Source organism: Megalopta genalis, chromosome 1, assembly GCF_051020955.1.
Source record: "Megalopta genalis isolate 19385.01 chromosome 1, iyMegGena1_principal, whole genome shotgun sequence".
Taxonomy (NCBI): Eukaryota; Metazoa; Arthropoda; class Insecta; order Hymenoptera; family Halictidae; genus Megalopta; species Megalopta genalis.
Window position 1 is genome coordinate 2547013 of NC_135013.1, and position 20488 is coordinate 2567500.

General features: G+C 40.8%; 1 protein-coding gene across 9 annotated transcripts in view; it reads right to left on the reverse strand.

Moving 5' to 3' along the window:
* Positions 1 to 1518: 1518 nt before the first annotated feature.
* Positions 1519 to 20488, reverse strand: part of LOC117223631 (ATP-binding cassette sub-family G member 4) — a 27014-nt gene continuing 8044 nt past the window's right edge. For 5 of the 9 annotated variants that reach the window (XM_033476007.2, XM_033476006.2, XM_033476008.2 and 2 more), the window contains exons 2-11: positions 17241 to 17509; positions 9266 to 9383; positions 5649 to 5832; positions 5396 to 5541; positions 4530 to 4768; positions 4013 to 4305; positions 3751 to 3919; positions 3389 to 3645; positions 3099 to 3253; positions 1519 to 2317 (exon numbers count right to left, since the gene is read on the reverse strand). In XM_033476007.2, coding sequence (XP_033331898.2) covers positions 2128 to 2317; positions 3099 to 3253; positions 3389 to 3645; positions 3751 to 3919; positions 4013 to 4305; positions 4530 to 4768; positions 5396 to 5541; positions 5649 to 5832; positions 9266 to 9383; positions 17241 to 17418 — 1929 coding nt within the window. In that variant the 5' untranslated portion in view covers positions 17419 to 17509 and the 3' untranslated portion in view covers positions 1519 to 2127. Of the gene's footprint in view, positions 2318 to 3098; positions 3254 to 3388; positions 3646 to 3750; positions 3920 to 4012; positions 4306 to 4529; positions 4769 to 5395; positions 5542 to 5648; positions 5833 to 9265; positions 9384 to 10563; positions 10598 to 13236; positions 13638 to 17240; positions 17510 to 20208 lie in introns of those variants that run through there. The other 4 variants (XM_033476004.2, XM_033476010.2, XM_033476009.2 and 1 more) reach the window with 4 other exon arrangements.

Genomic DNA, 20488 nt, shown 5'->3' on the forward strand with positions numbered 1-20488 from the left:
ATTATTATGTGTAATATATAATATAATATAATATTATTATATGTAATATATGTATAATATAATATATATTACATATTATTATATGTAATATATTTCATAATTATTTGTAAAGTTTTTTGTAAGAAAATCTATAAATATTATCACGTTGTTATATAATACATTATTATTATTCTATGTAATATATAATATATAAAATATATTACATATTATTATTATGTAATAGTTATTGACAGTAACTATAATATCTGTAATAAACGTATTCGTAAAATGCAAGAAAAGAATTATTCATATTATAATATAATATATAAAATATATTGCATATTATAGTAACACATTATGTATTATAGTTATTTATAGTAATCACAAAATCTGTAATAAATGTATTCGTAAAATGTAAGAAAAGAAATAACACCTTGGACTCTGTTTATGCTTGATTTTGGCGTGGGTCAGAAGTGATCCAGCCTTGGCCTCCACGAGGTCCGCCCTCCGAGGGTTAATTGGCACGCGATCGGTTCAAGGATTTTGCTTTTCTCGGAACGACGCTTGCCGGTTTTTTGCATTCTGTACGCGTTTATTTAAAAATGCTGCGCTTTATTTTCTTTATGAAACGATGTGGAACGCAGGGTATAATTTTCGAAAAAAAAGAAAAGAAAACGTTGTACATATTTCGTGATCGTTGTATTTTTTTTTTCGCTTCGGGCCACGGCATCGGAGCAATGACCTCGTCAGAGGTGCAATGACAGGTAAACGGTGCACATCGTAAACAGGTGGTGCAGCATGCAGCCAGGTGTCCGTGACCGGTGCACCCTCGGTTAAGATTTGATTCGACTCGCAAGTAATTCGATCGGTAGATCACGGATTTTTGTGCTCTCGTGGCTCACACAAATGTCTTTTAACCCTTAATGGACCAATGCCGTCATATGAGCGGCATTGTACTTTACTTACAGGGCCCAATGACAATCGGGCCCAGGCAAGAACCGACTTATTATTTTCATCGCTGTCATTGTTGTTACATGTACTAGTAATGCGTTAACACTAAACCCACCGCGGACAAAGTGACCGCTTTCTTATTTTGCAATTCTGCAAAGTTCCGAGACTCTTACATGGAAAACGCTTGAATAAGTTATATTATTGGAGCAAGTTTTATAATAAAAACTTTACAAATTCCAAATAAATTCGGTCTTCTCACTTTTGTGAAGCAGTACACGCCAGTTAGTATTACTGCTTGGCAGGTTTAGTGTTAAATATTGTGCCATGTCATTTCTGTGAATTAGGTTTCCGCTTGTTATCTATGTTCCGTTATCTTTTACCGTTTTCATGTAAGTACACTTTTGTGTTATTCGTATGCAAATTCGGTCTTGGTTTGTTTTGAAAAATAACTTTGACCTGGTGGGAAAAGTAAACTTAAAATACTTCCGGTCGGTTAAGGGTTAAAATTATACGAAGTTTCTCTTTGGCGTTATTGTGTGGTAACGAGACGGTGATTAAACTTCTAATAAAACGCTAGACTGGTGGAGATTTTCGGGTGTGTCTGAATTCATTTAATGTTCCCTTTAAATACGACGATGCAAATACAAAAGATACAGTTAATTATTTCCTAAAATATATTAACATTTCTCTCTCGCTCTCTTTCTCTCTCTCTCTCGCGCGCGCTATAATCAATATCAACGTGATTCGTACAAACACGGAAAAATCAACTCTTATCGTTTAAAACGAGACACATCGTCGGGAGAATGTCATTGATTCGCGATAACGTGCTATCTCGAGATAAGAAGATTTTTTCTACCTATCGTGGCACGTGTGTTTATCATGCGCATACAATATATGTATAACACTGTATAATATATTTATATTTATATATATCTATATATATATATATTAATATATCAATCGCATCTTTAACAAAGTGCAATAAATGCAACGATAATTGCTTTCTTTTGGCGAACAGTCTTGGCGAAGTTATACATCATTTTACATTGCGCGAAATATCTCAAATAGAAGGTCAGTCTTTCAATAGAAAATTCGTTTATACTCTCCTATGTGCACTAAGCTGAACACAACGCGTATCTAAACCGTAGAAAATCTAATTTCATAGAGGTCTCACGTTTTAAGTTTAACATTTACGATTTACAAACGTTTCTCCAGTTTCAGTTTCAACAACGCGAACGCCCCGATGTCCAACACGAAGTACAAGCTTGTCAGAACGATCATGCAGAACCAGTAATCGGCTTGTTTCATGTCCACGGCGCTCAACAGCTTCTCTGGCACTGCGAAATGGCAATAGACGTCCGAACAGGAAAGCTTCGGCCTGTTGTAACTGAAATTACAGGAGATCATTTTGCGCCGATTAACCATCAGAATTTGTTAATCGGTGGTGACACGCACGCGTGCGCGCGCCTGCTACTTCACATTCGTATCAATGAAAAGATAATATAGTACCTGAACTAGGTCAGTAGTGTGTTTATCAATTGCGAAAGAAGGACAGAGAACTATCAGAGCAAGATGAAAAAAATAAATAAATAACAAGGAAAGTATTGGAATTAAAATAGAACAACTAAGAAATAGTCGAAACTGCATAATCTAAGAGCAGCTACGAAAATATGGAAGCAGAGTTTGGTAAGTTCGAGTTTAACTGATCTAATTGGTACATTAAGAGTAACCCTTTTTGCTAGTTTTATGGGAGAAGGCTTGCGTTTGCTGGCGAGAAATCTGTTTCGTTTAATTCTCCCAAGTATCGCGCGAGATTTCTCCCTCGAGGAACGACCTACAGGGTGTCCCGAAAATGTCTCGCAATCCGGAAATGACACTGACCAATAATAAGAGGCGGGCTCGACTGGCGTGCGGCGGCCCAGCCAACGAGCGCACGGAGCCCAGTTCCGCTCATTGGCTCGGTCGTCTCGCGCCAAATGATCTCGTCTCTGATTGGTCACTGTTTTTTGTTAATAACTCATAAACGAAGCCACGAATTGCATTTTTGCTAAGGAAAAAGTTGTTTCAAACGACCTCAGGAATCCCCTACTTTCGGATTGCGAAACATTTTTGGAACACCCTGTATTGCGACCGGGATGGTACAGGATTTAATACTGAAGCGTTCTTACCCATAGATAGCAACCATAACACCCTCAAAACCGTACTTAAGAAACGACAAATGAAACAGCCAGCGCAGATACGGATGAGCGTCTCTGAATTGTACAAAGAATCCGCTAAATATTAAGAAAGGAAGAATGAAAAGAGGCCCGAAGATCATACCATGCTGAAAGAAAACAAAGTGGTCTACATATTAACGGAACATTAAGATTACGAAACAGAAGCATTGAATTACTATCGATTGTAACTGAACGGCAAACAGGTAATGCGACTCGATCCTTTACTCGTTGCTTATACAGACCTGCAACTTCATTCCGGTTCCAATTAAAAGACCGATCGTTTGAGCAACCATGCTAACGGCGAAGCACATTAGAACGTAGAGACAGAATCGTCGGAGTTCCAACAGTTGGTCGCTCATGTAATATACTATGAGAACGTACATGGAGATCGCCAGGAACTGTATCGGGAAGTCGGCGAGCTTGTTGGCGAGATAAAAGGAGGGCAATCTGTACCAGCGGTTAAAGTGTTCGCGCGTGATAATTGGCAACTCCGAGGGAACTGTAAACAATAAAACGGTAATAACTGTCGGCGAAACGACCAAGCGAACGGAACAAATAACAGGTTATATCAGCCAGCAACATCCCGTTGCAATTATAGTCTTACACGTTGAGACGGTCGCGCTGAACGCGCTGAACATAAGAAACATTATGTTGAAGAAGAGAAGATTGAAGTTGTCCAGAACGTAGACAGCGTCCTGTCCGATCTTGAAGTATATTGTTCCAACGAGCAGAGCGATTATAAAATGCATTGCTAGCCGCGTGAATGTTAATACCTGAGGAAAGAAATTCGCGTTATCGATTTCATAGGAGAGTCTCGACTAGTATACCACGTTTCGACAAACAAATTATTCTTCCTGACGATTTACCTTATCCCGGGACAGTTTAATGGCGTTTCGTTTCAGTAGAATGGCCACCTGTTTCAAAAAGTTGGTAGCGTAATCGGAGGAACTTTTGGATTTGCAATGGGCAGGATCCATTTCCATCTGGTGCCGTTGTCGCATCGCTTGGAACGATGCTGTTACATTCAAAGCGATAACTTCCTCCTGGCAATTGACGTTTATATTACTGGTCGACCTCCAGGCGTTATTTTTTCCATTCTCAATAGCTTCCACCAATTCCGGCACGTATCTGCCGTAATCGCCGTTGCAGATTTCCATCACTAGAAAAAGGTGAGGATAACAGATTAGAAAGACCGCTTTACCAAATACGGTGGGATCGCTCTCGCGATGATGCATTAGCATTCTCTCGGCATCGAACGGATATGGCACGAGTTCGAATGGATCGTGTATCGCGAGAGAGAGAGAGAGAGAGAGAGAGAGAGAGAGAGAGAGAGAGAGAGAGGGAGAGGGAGAGAGAGAGGGAGGCTGATTTTCATTTACTCACAATAGTCAGCCGGATTGTAATGCGTCGGGCAATGCAGTCCGAGGCTGCTCAAATAAGGCACTAAATTCTGCGTGCTACCGCTGTAGACGCAACATCCGTCAGCGACCACGTAAAGATGGTCTATCATGCTCAGAAGCGACGCGCTCGGCTGATGAATCGAGCAAATTACCGTCTGCCCCGACTTCGCCAATTGCTTCAGCAACGTTATACAATACTTTGAGGTGACGCTGTCTAATCCGCTAAAACAAAATGGATTATTAATGGACTAATTAACGGTATCGAAAGGCTCCCGGTTGGGCAGGTTTTGTTTACAGATGTCCGGGGACAATCGAGACGCCGATAATTGGCACGAGCTATTAATAATTGCGTGGTCGCTTCGGCCATGATTAAGAGAGTCGTTTAAAGCGGTCAACAAAGCGGTCGTTCGATCTTCTAAGGATTAATGCAAGCAGAAGATGTTCTTCGTCGTACGTGTAGATACAGGGTGTCCCAAAAATGTCTCGCAATCCGAAAGTGGCGGGTTCCTCAGGTTATTTGAAGCAACTTTTCCCCATTATAAAAATTTTCTCCGAGGCCCCATTAACGAGTTATTAACGAAAAACAGTGACCAATGAGAGGCGAGCTCGGCTGGCGCGAGGCGATCGAGCCAATGAGCGGAACTGGGCTTCGTGCGCTGGTTGGCTGAGCCGCCTCGCGTCAGCCGTACTCGATTCTTATTGGTCACTGCTTTTTCGTTAATAACTCGTTAACGGTGCCTCGGAGAACATTTTTGTAAAGGAAGAAGCTGCTTCAAATGATCTGAGGAACCCGCCATTTCCGGATTGCAAGACATTTTTAGGACACCCTGTAGATGTATACGTGTGTACCTAGTAGGCTCGTCGAGGAATAAAATTGGCGGGCTATTGAGTAATTCCAACGCAATGGCCAATCTTTTTCTTTCGCCGCCGCTGAGCCAGCCTGTGCGCGTGTCGCGAGACGAGTCGAGGTTCATAGTGACTAAAATCTGGTCGATCTGGAAATATTACGAGATTATTATTAGGTGACCGTGGGACAGAATTTTCAATTGTTCCAATCGCAAGTTGTCTCTTAATGAATGGAAATCAAGCGACTGCGTACTACCTTCTGCTTTTTTTGTTGTTGACTCATGGCGAGCTTCAGATCCGCAGCAACGTCCATGGCCTCCTGTACGGTCAACAACGGCTGCAAATTGTCGTTCTGCATTATGTACGCAGACGATCGTTTAAATTCAGAGAGATTTCTGGTCCTTGAGTTCACCATTATGTTCCCGTTCACGCCGATCGTCCTGCACAATTAAACAGATTTCGGATTAATTAATTCGTCGGGAATGCCGATCGGTAAAAATAATGCGCCGTTCATTGAATGAATTCAATGGCCTCGATCATTCGTTAATGGTCCGATACAGTATAGGAAGCATGATTTAAAGCGTGCTCAATCTACTTAACAAGTCGCTCAAAGTAGACACGCGTTCAATCGCGCTGTGAATCGTCTTATCGTGCCGTAAAACGTAATTCGGACTGATTGAAGTGGAATTAAACGCCTCGTACAGTTAATGCTTTTATAATTCAATGTCCCAGTCACGTGTTAGCCGACGATAATGGACAGGTGTTAGCGATTGACTTGACCGAAACAATATCTCACTGAATTTATGAATAATAATACTAATATCGTTGAAAATGTATACAATGAGTTTATAAACGATAAATGTCTGCTCTCTCTTTAAAAATTATTGGAGATTATAAAGCTAATATACGAATAGTAATATATAATAATATATAATAGTAATATACTAGTAATATACTATATAATAGTTGTTTCAGTCAAGATAACTGTTGCCTCACGGTCGAAATCGTTGCCGATACAGAACGATTTATTGAAAGAAAAGCTCTTTAAAATCGTTAAGAGTTAAATTGAACTTAAATTCGAATTCGGTTTCCATAGCAACGCATCGTGCACACGCGACGAGCACAATTTATTTCTTGTTTACCGAGATCGAGAGCGTCGCAGACGCGATGAAAACAGTCGTTTTATCGTTCTACCACGGAATGAAAAAGATTTCTTTGGTCACCCAAGGTTTATCGGCGATAACCGTGTTACAGCGAGTGAACGACATGCGGCCGGGATTACAGTGCTACATAAAGCGAGCGGAAATGCAAACGTATATCGTTGTATGCGTTCAAACGAACGCTGTGACAGATTTACGCATTCAGAGACCTCCCCTATCTAATCGGCTGTCAGAATTTTGTCCAGCGGTGTCGATTAATACGGTCGATCGCGCAGTTCATACGCTACAGATTACACGACCGACCGTATTAATCATTAATAAAAAATAAAAAAATACGATTAACGCACTTAACGCGTACATTTTACAATTATCGAGATTGTAAAGGGTTTTCGTTCGCAATTATTGCATTTCTAGTATACATTGTAAGAAAAATCATGCAGCTGTTCGGTTGTTCGTTAAAAACTTTTGATCAGGAAGAAATATTTGCCGAGGATGAATATTATTGTATACACTTGCCGACAAATGTTAAGAAATTTTACATATTGATGACATTCGAATAACATTTGATATTTTAATAAATCTACGTCCTATTAAATTCAAAGTGCACATTGTAGTACAATATTGTTTCATTCGGTGTACACGGTAAACAAAGAAACTTATTTAAAGACACAAAATGCGAAAGTAAAATACAAATAAAAAATTTAGAAATTATAAGAAGATTGAAAAGAATACAATTAATATTTCCCTCGACGCGATACAAATTATCCTACGTTCGCAAGGTTCGCTACGTCCAAAGAATGCGCATCCGCATGACGCTGTTTCTTCAACTTTTGTCGGCAAGCTTGTGCAATTGTTTTGAAAAATGCGAACGGAAAAAGTTTCATAGTTCGAACAGAGCTATATTATACTACTGATATGATACTATATGTATGCTATAACTATATAACTTCTCTATAACTTCTCGATATGTACTCGTTCGACCGGTGAATCATAAATCGTTTGCTGTTCGTTTCCCGAGACGTCCGAAGACGTGCGAAGAAAACGAAGTTGAAACGGACCGTATAGGAAGCGTCCATGACCTTCTGGGTCACTGTTCGAGTGCCGCCTTTTAAAACGATCGGGCTTCTTATTCAAAACACTGAACACACAACCAATAAGCCTGCCAGGCCCGATGACCCGGGATCGTCGTCGACGCTTCCTCTCCGATCGGTTTCGTTCCGCTCGCTTTTCGCAAAAGTCATCGAACACATTTCGCTATCGTTTGCCAACATTTTTCGAGCGTACAATACTTTCGGAGATAAAGCACGCGCCGCGCGACCGCAAAAGTTCGCGGTGCATACTCGAGTCGCACGAGTCTCTCGCGATTTATTGACAATATTGACCGCGCGTGCACTTTGCTAATAATAAGGAGGATCCAGGATCAGGGCCGTGTCAAGCTCCTTCTATCTGTAGGGCCCGGGTCCGTCCGAATCTGACCGGCTGACGTCAACCGATAAGAGAACGGAGGTTAAAGAAATGATTAAGGGTCAGAGTTGAACCGGCAACCGGCAACCGGTTCTCGGACATTAATTTACGAACCCTTGACCGAGCTTGAGAAACGTACTCGAAAAATGCAACGACTCAATTAATATTATTTAACTCTCGGCGCTACGTTGGCGCCGCTACTGGAGACGTTCGCAATCTTTTGCTCGATAATAAACGACAGCGATGCTGCTTTTATTTACTACGGGATTAGTTAATTAATCGCTATTAATTTCGGGAGAGAAACAGCGATCATTTTCTCGAATATCAACGCGCTTTTGTGATCGCGCGCGCACTCTCTCTCTCTCTCTCTCCCGCTCTCTCGTCCTCTTTTTTGCTCTCTCTCGCTCTCTCCCTCTCTCTTCGAAGGTTAACCCTTTGTACTCGAAGTTATTTTAACTGTAAATCTAAAATAATTTTTCTAATTTATAGTATATTCATTTTGTATGACAAAGTGCATTTTATGCACGCGTATTTGAGTCTTGCGACTTACACAACGGTTATACTTGTTAACAATTTTTAAAAATCTAAACTTTATTAATGTAATAATTATCTTAGAACGTGATATAACAAATTTTAGTGGTGTCTCGGAGTCGCCGCTTGAGTGCAAAGGGTTAATATTCCTCTTCGAACTACAGTAATGTCTCCCTAATTGACGCTCAGATTGTCCACAAAAATGGACGATTTGGGAAGAGAGGATACGACTCTCGAATTTGTATAGTTTAATTTTTATGTCTCTCGTTTTTATAGTTACGGATTGTCAAGGTTATGTTAACGTTATGATGCAAGGCTCGAACAATCATATCTCCTCTTCCTATATTGTCCATTTTTTTGTGCACAGTCTTAGCGTCAGTTAGGGAGACATTACTGTACAGTGATGTCTCTCTAATTGACGCTCAGATTGCCCATAAAAATGGACAATTTTTAGAAGACGAGATACGATTATTCGAGCCTTGCGGTTCGTTTTTACAGTTACAAATTGCCAAGGTTATGTCAAGGCTCGAATAATCGTATCTCCTCTTCCCGAATCGTCCATTTTTTTGTGGACAATGTGAGCGTCAATTAGAGAGACATTACCGTAATCCTTAGCAAACCGTTCGCAGATTTTGGAATGCTCGTTACGAGGAGGTCAGGTGAATCAACCATACAGCAATAATTTGACGAATACGGTTACGCCGTTGGTTCTACTAACACGAAGCCTGCCAGCACGTTCAATAGCGTAGACTTTCCCGCGCCAGACAGTCCCATGACCGCGGTGAGTTCGCCAGCTCTGAATTCGCCGCTCACATTCTTCAGCAACTCCAAGTTCGCTGGAAAAAAAGAGAGAAAAACGAATTAACAAAAAGGTAGAGTTTGCCGCGATGAAACCGTTCCGAACATTATCGAAGCTAGAAGCTAACGGCGCAAGAACTGCGTGGAGCATCTCGAATGTGATCTGGGGCGCGTTAGCATTCCCATTCCGTGCGCACTTAGCTCAACCGTGTTCAAGCCACACCCTTTTTCAACTTGCCCGGTTATGGCAACTTCGCGGCTCAGCTCTTCGCGATAATAATGGAAACGTTATATCGCGTTCAAATTACCGAATTAATTATTACCGAATAATTAATGCCTCGGCCACCGGAAACTGTTTCGACGAGAGAACGATTTGTTGAAAGAATGCCGAATCGTTTATGGCTCTGATTTATGGTTCGTTCGACGCGTTCGCATATTTTCCACATACTGCGTATGTTTCGCGTGACAAATTATTTATAAATATTGCGCGGAATTTCTACAGTTCAGAATTTCTTATTTTACTTGTTGTCTTATTAAATCGTTCAGCGTATAAATTAATTTTTGCCACGATAAAAGGCGACGATTAACAATTTGAAAACATAGAAATAATTATTGATAGATAGTGTAAATTGTTTTTTATAGTTACCGATTGTCAAGCTTTTTATATTGTAGTCTTATGTTCAAACAAAATTCTAAACATCTATTTTAAGTATATTTTGCTTCTTTTATAAGTATATACATATTTTTCATTTATTTTATGTATATTTTGCATCTGTTTTTAATATATTTTGCATCTATTTTAAGTACACATATTTTGCACCTATTTTACCTGTACTTTGCATACATTTTACCCATATTTTGCATATGTCTTAAATATATCTTGCATCTATTTTTAGTATATTTTTCATCAATTCTAAGTATATTTTGCATCCATTTTATCTCTACTTCGCATAAATTCTATGTATATTTTGCATATATTTTTCGCACATATTGCACACATTTAAACATATAAAATTTGAATAAATATTCGCAGTCCACTTATCAATCATCAATCGACCTTTTTATCGCGCCCGATCGAACAGCTGCAAATTCGATTTTATCGCCGCGAGCCAAGCAATTAGTCGACATTACTGGAATATTTGATTGAAACGTAATAAAGGAAACGGCATTTCGAACAAAAATCGTCGAATCTGATAAACGCGGACACGCGATACGTACCGTGCAGTTGTGTGCACATGCATCGTTATACGCTCGAACGAGTTCTCTGCCCGAGTACGACTGACCAACTTATCGCCCGTGTCGGGTGCCAAGGTTCATCGCTCGCAGCGAGCCGACGAATACATAGCGAAAGTCTCTATTAATTTCAGGAGAGAAACACCGATTTTCTTTCCTCTCGAAAATCAACACGCTTTTAATACGTTCATCGCCGCATCTCACCCAGATCTGGGTGACGGGTATGCTTCCGTGGGGGCCCCGTCACCCAAATATGGGTGACGCTCCTCTTATTCAAGTTAATAGGATTTTCTCAGTTGGATTTTTAAAATAAATTTAAAGAAATAAGCACTAAAATATAAATGTGGGATATACAATATACATCGACGCAATTTTTGGTTTGCGTATTTATTAGTTTCTGTGATTAAAAGGCTTATCACTTTTTTAATCTAAGAATAACGAAAGCATTCCACTTGCGCTAATGTCAAACGATAAATCCATCGGAAGCCCACTTTTTTCCGCTGAACGGAAACGACTGTTGGCGAATTCGTTCCACTGGATATTGTCCAATGTATTATCAACAGAGTTCAGTTTCTTATGTTCGTCTATAGCAAATACTTCCAACATGTCGTCAAGGTCTTTTCGTCTGAACTCGACGAAATTCTATTTATAACTTTTCTTCTAAAACTCGCTACTTCGTCATCGCTACAATCCTCGCTTTCAATTAAACTTTCACGCCATCGAATGAACATTTTGAGGATAAAAAATCACTGATGCGCGTCTCAAAAACAAGTATGCTTCTCGACTAAATGAAGTATCTAGAATAACAGAAGCCCTCTAGCCGAAAACCTTATCGCTTTCTCCATTTAGGAACCCAAAATTTTATTGTCTATAATTAATCGAAGGCTCTACAGCATTAGGGCACCGACAACGCACGGGCCTACTCGAGTTTCATCGTTGCTATTCCCGCTTATCGCTATGTTTACGTTTCGGCACTCCGGCAGTCGGATTTGGGCCCCGCGAGAAACTCAGCCAAATCGCGTCGGGCGATGAACGTGCTAACTCTCCGTCCTGGTATCAGTCCTTGCTTTCACCTTGCAGAACCCGTGCATTTCTCTCGTTTCGCGAGAGAAACTCCGCGTCTACTCGCGGTGGGAGGGTGTTATAATTTTATAAGAATTCTGCGCTTCGATCGACAATTTTTGTAGATATTTCACGCGGACAGTCTTTCCGTTGTTCCCAGTGCAACAGCCATCGTCTCATTCGATTACCGAGAATTGACCGATCGAATGGCCGCGTTCGAATGCGTCGGGTCAAAGATGACCCGGTGACCGCAGGCCGACGGTTTCGGTGTCTCGTTTGCTAATTTCTCTTAATCAGACAGTCGCCGTACTCTGAGAAGGAACGAGCGACTTTCAAACCAATGTTCGACTAATTCGACTAATTTAATAACGGTCTCTTATCGAGACAGTCGTCTCAGGCTTTGCAATTACGAATGTTTATCGAAGTTATCGAAACACCGAACGGCAGGATTTACGAAGTTCCTTCGCGTCGCTTGCGGCGGAAGTTTACCGCGATAAGAATTGGGCGGCGGATGATAAGAACGGTATTCCGATAGTTCGAGGTACATGTTCGGTCGAAATCGAAGTTTGAATTCAGGATGCCTGAAACGCGTTCGACCGTTCGATGTTCCACGGTGTTCCCGGGAACGGTCGGACAACGCGCGATGACATTGGATTTAGTACGCAAACAGGACATGGTGAATTAATTGTGAGGACATGGCGTTATCACGAATCCTCATTAACGGCCAATTGACGGCCGGTTAGCGTGCAATAGATCTCTGTGCTGCTTTGCGTGATGTTTCGTAAAAATTTCTGTCATCAACGACGCGAGCGTTGTCCATTCGTCGACGTTCGGGCCTCGTTTCGCGGCGTTTTAAACCGTCGGGCCTACGGTCACCGGGTCTTCTTTGACCCGACGCGTTCGAACGCGGCCATCCGATCGGTTAATTCTCGGTAATCAAATGAGACGATGGCTGTTGCACTGGGAACAACGGAAAGACTAAATTTTTATGGGAGAAGGCTTGCGTTTGCTGTCTCGCACCAAATGATCTCGCCTCTGATTAGTCAATGTTTTTCGTTAATAACTCGTAAACGAAGCCGCGGATCGCATTTTCCCTAAGGAAAAAGTTGCTTCAAACGACCTCAGGAATCCCCTACTTTCGGATTGCGAGATATTTTTGGGACACCCTGTATGAGAAAACAATCGATTCAATAATACTATGTTAAACAATAAAAAGGAGCAATAATTCTTCTAACAATATAGTGTCCGAATATTAATGCGAGTCACTGTATGCACATACTGTGAACCGATTGGAACAATTTCTTTCGTCGCGCGTTGGCTGTCAAAGAGTCGGATAAACACTGGCGAAGGAGAGAAATAGACAGATAGGACGACGAGGGCAATAGAGTTAACCCATAATATGAGATTAACAAAGAACTCTGTCATACGCGTCGCGAATAATACGCATATGTATGTATGTATGTATCTATGCATGTATATAAAGCAAACGTCGAGAGGCCGAAGATGCGAACCGTTCCCTGGACAATTGGCCACGGACCCGACAATGGCCCCATTGAATTTTCTAAAGACGATTCGCCGGCGTCTATTACAACATACACATTTCTTTTTTTCTTCTTCTCCGCGAGTTCTTAGCCCGTGTTTATCCCCGTGTCGTTCCTCCAGTGGTTCAGGGTTAATAAACTCATAACAGCCGGGCAACACGCGCGCGCGCGAACACACACACACACACGACCGACTACGCGTACTATTGTGCACGCTGTCTATTTATACGCTCTGGGACGAATTCTCCGACAGCATCCGAAGCCGAGTGGGTTCGAAGGGACCACCGACGCGCGTGACTTTTAAACAACAACTGCTGCGCCGACGGCGAAAAATCGAGAGCACCGTTCCCGTCGCTTTTGCTCGTGTTAGTCCCCGTCGCTCGTTTTACATATTTTCCGGCCGATCGATGCCCATCGATCATTTCTCGTTCGAAGAGGAAACCGCGTGCTGTATCGGCGAAGAATTCTAAAATTAACCTCGAACATTCGATGTCGCGTGCCAAAGTTCTGCCTTACCCGGGGCGAAAACGAAAACATCGGGTCGAGACGCGAACGACTTCCTTTTCTTTTTTTATCGGAGACATTTACTTTCTTCTCTTTGTTTACTTCTTTTTCGTTCTTCTATTTGACTTACTTCGTACCCTTAACCTATTCAGCGAAAGCGAAAGCGAGAACGCGTTCGTCCCGGTGACTCATAGCTGCATCGGAAGTTGTTTATGACTCGACCCAATACGCCGAGCGATTTCTTCGCGACCTTGGGCACTGGAAATGCGAGTAGGAGGGGGGGGGGGGCTGGAGATGCGAATACAGTAATGTCTCCCTATCTGTCGCCGGGACCGAATTCTAAAATGTCGAGAGTGGTACGCAGGAATTGATTTCTTCGAGCCTCGCGGCTCGCCTTTATTGTTGGCGACACCTCGTGAGAGTGAAAGAGATAGAACGAAACTTGAGTCGAGCGAAACTATGTTGTATACTATGTATGTAAAACGGCGGTCAGCATCGGAGATAGCCGATTTTTTATACAGGAAAATTTTTTTAATACATTGGTCACATTTTTCCAATTAGAATGATACCAAACACGACATGCTTTAGACCATTCTTATTCGTTATATGTAATAAGTAACTTATTTTATTTGCGAGGAAAGCATTACGAAAACCGATTTTTAACGTATGAAATATTAAAGGCAAGGTCGAAGAAGGTATGCACGTATGTTTTTCGAAAGAAAATATCACCGAAGTTACGCTATTCGAGCCTACGTTAGACACCGGAAGTAGGAAGCTTTACACGGATGGGAGACAGAAGGAAACGAAGACGGCCAAGAACGAAGTGTTTGCTGGGACGGGAGAAGCGACATCATTTTGAGGACGAGCCTACGCGTGGAGGCTGTAAAGGAACTGTTTTCTGTACATTTTCCATCGACCCTGGAATTTTAAGATGTCGAACATCGAGAAAGAACACGACATTTAACCAATTTGAATATGAATTATTTACAAATTAATTTTTTTTCACATTATTTGTTACAGCATCGGTAAAGTCAACAACTTTGCCTAAACTCTTTTCCACCGCGCACCACGCGCATCTTGGCAGTAAATTACGTGCAATGTCTATCGTCTTTGATTTTGTCAACAGAAATATCTGTCCAAACTATATCGTGTTTGGTCTCATTTTAATCAGAAGACTATCAGCAATATGTTAAAAAAAGATCAGTGTTAAAATGTTAAAATTAAAAAAAAGTTATGTCATTGCGTTACGAGTAGTTTTCCGGGAATTCGAGTCAAAGGAGCCGCAACGCGTGCCGCAGCATGCGTGTTCAGCAACACCATCGAACTTTAGCATAGCGAGAAAATCGATAAATTAAAGGTCCGCAAGAAAATCGATAAATTACAGAGCCGTAGATATATCTCGGCGTCGGGATTGGCATACCAAGTTACACCAAGAAGAGAGACATTACTGTATTGTAATCGTTTGGATCTAAAACCGTTCGGGCCGCCGTGGCTCGATTAATTATGGTAAAACATGGCCGCGCGGAGGACGAGAACGATGACAGATAATAAGTTAAGTGTATCTCGGGGGACGACATTATTATTGACGAGTTCAACGTTTCCCATTGCGCCAATCTCTGGTCTGCACTTCACCCATGGGCGACCCACTTGTTATTCGAGTCAATTGTAACAGTCTGTACATTATAATTGTCGCGAGCGGGACGCCTCTTAGGCGCGTAACTTGATCGGAAATGATCGTTCCACTCGCGTCGATGCTGGACCATATCGCGAAGAAACTGTATGTATATAAATATCCGCACTCGAACGGTTGAATCGAGTGGCACAGGCCCACGAGGCATATTTATAAACATATGTATTTTATGGCGTTCCGTCGATATTTTCATTTTAACACTATGCCGTCCTGTGGCACCACGCTGGTGCCATGCCAAAAACTATCTGTTGTATGCCAGTGGTACAACTTTGGTGCCATTTTAAAAAACTGAAATAACCTTTGAACTATATTTCTTGGGTGTTCAAAGGCAGAGCAAACTAACTATAGCACTGTGCTTATTTAACTAAGAATTAAGCACGAAAATTCTTGGACGACATATCTTAATTTTAGGAATTTATATTACCGCCATCTTCGAAATTTTTTTAAAAATCTAACATTTCCAAGCTATTATGCCGGCGTCAAACAAAAGAATCATTTCTAAGATCTGCGGACGGCATAGTGTTAATTATAACGCGCGTGTTCAACGTTCGATAAAAGATCATTTCACAGACGGTTCCAAGGAAAATCGTCTTTCCATCGTGTCGTCGCGCGTACTTGCATATTCATTATACGCGCATACGCGGATATTAATGACATTGCGTGTAGAACTCGTTATCAAGCGCTCGTCGGCTACGTGCATGTAATAACAATTAATTTTCGATCATCGAAATATTCTTAACAGCAGCTTGATCCAACAGTTATTCCTATTACTTTGCAAATGAGACAGCTGCAGTTATTTATTCTTTTTTATCGAATACTGTGTAACCCTATACAAGATTATTTGCAACGCACTCAAGTGCCCAATATATGTATTTGAGATAAATGCAGTGGGTGTAGAAAGTATTCGTGCATCTTTTTTAAAACAGAATAACTTTTTTTATAATCGGGCCAAGCGGTCTAAATTTTTTGGAGGATAATAGAGGAATTAATTTACTAAATAATGACTAAAAAATTATTTTCCTTTAATTGCGTAAAACTCGTGTGTAGGTCAACGTATTTTTTAAATTTTCGTTCTAGGCTCAGATAAAAAAGTTGAAAAAACATTATTTTTCATTCTTTTCTCATGTCAACGAATTGGAATTTTTTAAAATAATTTTTTAGCCCGTGTCTGGTAAACTAATCATTCTAACATCCCCAACGAAAATTTAGACCGTTTGGCCCAGTTATAAGGAATAATATAAATAAAATTATTCTTATATTATTATAATAAATAATAAACTTATTTTACGTTCTATAAAGTATATAAATGCTTTCTACAGCCACTGTAACTAAATCAAGGATACCTGAGAACAACGATATGCGCAACAATATGTGTAACAAATTACATTACAATTAAACCTACAAGTAAACAATATGATTAACAGCGTTCGAATTACAGAACCACACAGATAGTGCTGCTTTAAAAACGTAAAAATAATCAGAAGCTATTAGAAAATTGATTAAACCCCTTAATTGACAAAACCTGAATCAATTATTGAAAAGATTGCGTCGTCGTCGATAAATAAAGTATTAATTGGTTCTCATGTAAGTGGACTGCGAATTTTTATATGAAAATAAAAATGTCTGAATCATTTGCACAAGCTACGCGAATATTCCCTTCTTGAATTATTTTATCGATTAGAATGTAATTCAAATTCTCTCTTGCAAGCATTTCAACTGTTTTCTCGATCCGCTGCTTTGTAGCTTCGAATGAGTGCGGTAAGTCAGAGGCCTGCATGACCAACGTTTCCGCCGCGCGCCGTGCCTCCCATCTGGTGCGCACAGTGTTTCGCGATTAGATAATTTACTAGACTCTCTCGACTCACCTTTGGACAGAATCCACGGCCGCGCGATATAGGAGACATCCTCGAAGACTAGAAATATCGACTCGTTGATCTCCATCGCGTCGTCCAATTTTTTGGTGGTGCTGGTCGGCGCGTTTTCCGAGCTACGCATGGCCTGCCTCAGCTGCTGCTGCATCTCGATGAGTACTTTCGTGCCCATTCTCTATCTTTTTCTCGACACTGGCATTCGGACACACACCGGCACGCTTTCTCTTTCTTTTCCGTACGCTGGGCAATTGTTATCAGGCTCGCTAAACACAACGAAACGCTTGAGAAAGTTACGCGAACCGCGGTGTACGCGTACGCGGGCCGCGTTCACGGCAAAATTCAAAGAGACGACAGAAAAGACAAAAGACAGGGGTTTTGGTGGAACTGGTTGTTGCATTTCACAATCAGCCGTGGGCGGTGCACGCTTATGGTTTCGGGTCGGCACACTACGCCGGTCGCCGCACGATCGTCCTACGTTTCTCTCGCTCGTGACATGCGACGCGTCAATTACCGCACCGTATCAACATTGTTAACCCCTTAACGCACAGTTTTTTTTTTTAAACCGGCCAAAAAGATCAATTTTTTTCATGCAAAAAAACACAATTTAGGACATTGTCTTGGCAAAAATTTTCAGATTATTATTATTATTATTATTATTATTATTATTATTATCACATTAAAGGCGGGGGATCTTGACGAAAGTATGCCAGGTAACGCGGCGACCACCCCGCCTAAAACTAAAAGAAATATTAAAAAAGAACTAAACACTAATTACAAAAAATGTTTTAAAGTACATATTTATGAGAAGTCGAGATAAATCGTAGTACTACGACTCCCGCCTTTAATGTGTTATTATTGTTGTTGTTATTATTATTATTATGTTTTATTTTACATTATATTTTAGTAAAATATATATTGAAAACTGAGCGAATCAGAATCTGAATGTGATTCTGAAGATAGTTCGGAAGAAGATATAGCCGTTGATTGAAAGTAGATAAGCAATATCCAACCAAATCCACATCCTCGAAGGTTTCCATTTGTTACCATCCCTGATTCAACTTTTCTTTTGGTGAAGAATTTTGACATACCGCGCTTTTGTTCCATGGAAAAAGGCTATATTTTATTCTTGAATAAATAAGCGTTATAGCTTACAATCCCATGTAAATGATAAATATCGATAAAGCGATTTTTTTTTTCTTTGCTTTCACATTGTTATTTTCAATTCTCGATTATATTCGAGTGTGAAAAATTATAACAGCATAAAATACAACGCCGCTCGAATTATATCGAGTGTGCACAGTTTGGCCTGTTTAGCGCGCTCGAATTAACTCGAGCGTACAAGCTAAGGGGTTAAAGGCACACGCGCCGGTCGACAGAAACAAATGTTGTCGACATTTACGGCCAATTCCCGTATTTTTATTTAACCCTGGAGCACCGGTCGCTGCGACCTGGATCTCGACCCGAGAATATGAAAACAAACAGTGGACCACGAATGTGTCCGCACACCTTTTAACACTTTTACCGGGGTCTAAAAGCGACTAACAAAAATTTCCTCTTAGACTCTTGCCTTCTTCCTTCTTAGGTAGACTTTATTCAAATTTCGTACAATTTCAAAAACTACGCGTGCCCGAATAAAGAATTTAACCCTTTGCACTCGAGTGACGACTCTGAGGTGCCACTGAAATTGTTATATGACGTCGCAAGATAACTTTTATGCAGGGTGTCCCAAAAATGTCTCGCAATCCGGAAATGGGAGGTTCCTGGGGTTATATGAAGTAACTTTTTCCTTAGCGAAAATGCAATCCGCGGCTTCGTTTACGAGTTATTAACGAAAAACGGTGACCAATGAGACGCGAGATCAGTTGGCGCGAGACGGCCGAGCCAATGAGCGGAACCGAGCTTCGTGCGCTCGTTGGCCGGTCCGCCGCGCGCCAGCCGAGCTCACCTCTCATTGGCCACCGTTTTTCGCTAATAACTCGTAAACAAAGCCGCGGATCGCATTTTCGCAAAGGAAAAAGTTGCTTCAAATCACCTCAGGAATCATCCTCTCCCAGATTGCGAGACATTTTCGGGACACCCTGTATTATCAAGGTTTAGATTTGAGAAATCTAAATTGAAAGTTGTAATAATTGTTATATTAGTCACAAAACTCAATTTCATATGCATAAAAAGTGAACTTTGTTATACAGAAAGGATATATACTATAAGTCAGAAAAATTATTTTAGATTTACAGTTAAAATGGCTTCGGGTGCAAAGGGTTAATAATTATATGAAATACAAAATGTGAGTCCGATCGTTCCACCGGCGGTGGTAGGTTTATAGTACTAAAACGCAATAACTTTTTTCAAACTCGAAAGATTTCAAAAACTGCAGATTCCTTGCAGTTTTTGTCCGAAGGACAACGTCAACCGGTTTCGATAAAAATTCCAGCACGCATGCAAGTCACCGATATTTACAAAACGCATTTTTCACATTTTCGTTATAGACTCAAGACAAAAAAAACGTCGAGAAAACGCGAGTTCTTTTTTATACCTTTTTGTTGTCGTCACAAGTACTAGCAAAATTAAAAAAAAAGCATCTTAGTCAATGTCTAGTAGACTGGTCCCTCTGTCATTTAAAAAAACAAATTCATAAGTTCGAAAAAACATACAAAAGGTTTAACCCTTAACAGTCCAATGCCGCCATACACGCGGCAGAAATCAATAAAACCGTAAAATCTGGCAGGACACATTGGAAGAATAGGCACGATTGTTTCGATGAAAATATATCAACGAAGTTTTATTTAAAAAATGAATATCTTTTCTCTATATTTTATACAAAAATTTTCAGTAAAAAATTTCTCTTCGTCTGAGAAACAGTCTGGACTTGGCAGTGTGTAAACTGGAAATAAATAGTTTTGGTCCCCTAAGGGTTAAAAGTTCTAAAAGGTATACGATCACTTTTGCGGGCCACTGTACATACACGAAGAAGTCACGGCAATCGTTATCCTCATCTTCGCCGTGCTCGATGTCTTTGTTACACTACTCGAACACCATAAAAGAATAACTTTCCCGAACCATCGTCAACCGCACCGTCGTGCTCGATCGGAAGAAATAATTCTCCGTAGACCTCGGACAGAATTATATCTCGCAGAATTCCACCGACAATGGCACTCAGGATTCCGATTGAATATTCTCTCGGCGAGAGAGCACCGCTCTAATTGGTTCGATACCGACGGCTCGCAGGAAAGTCTTTCCACTTT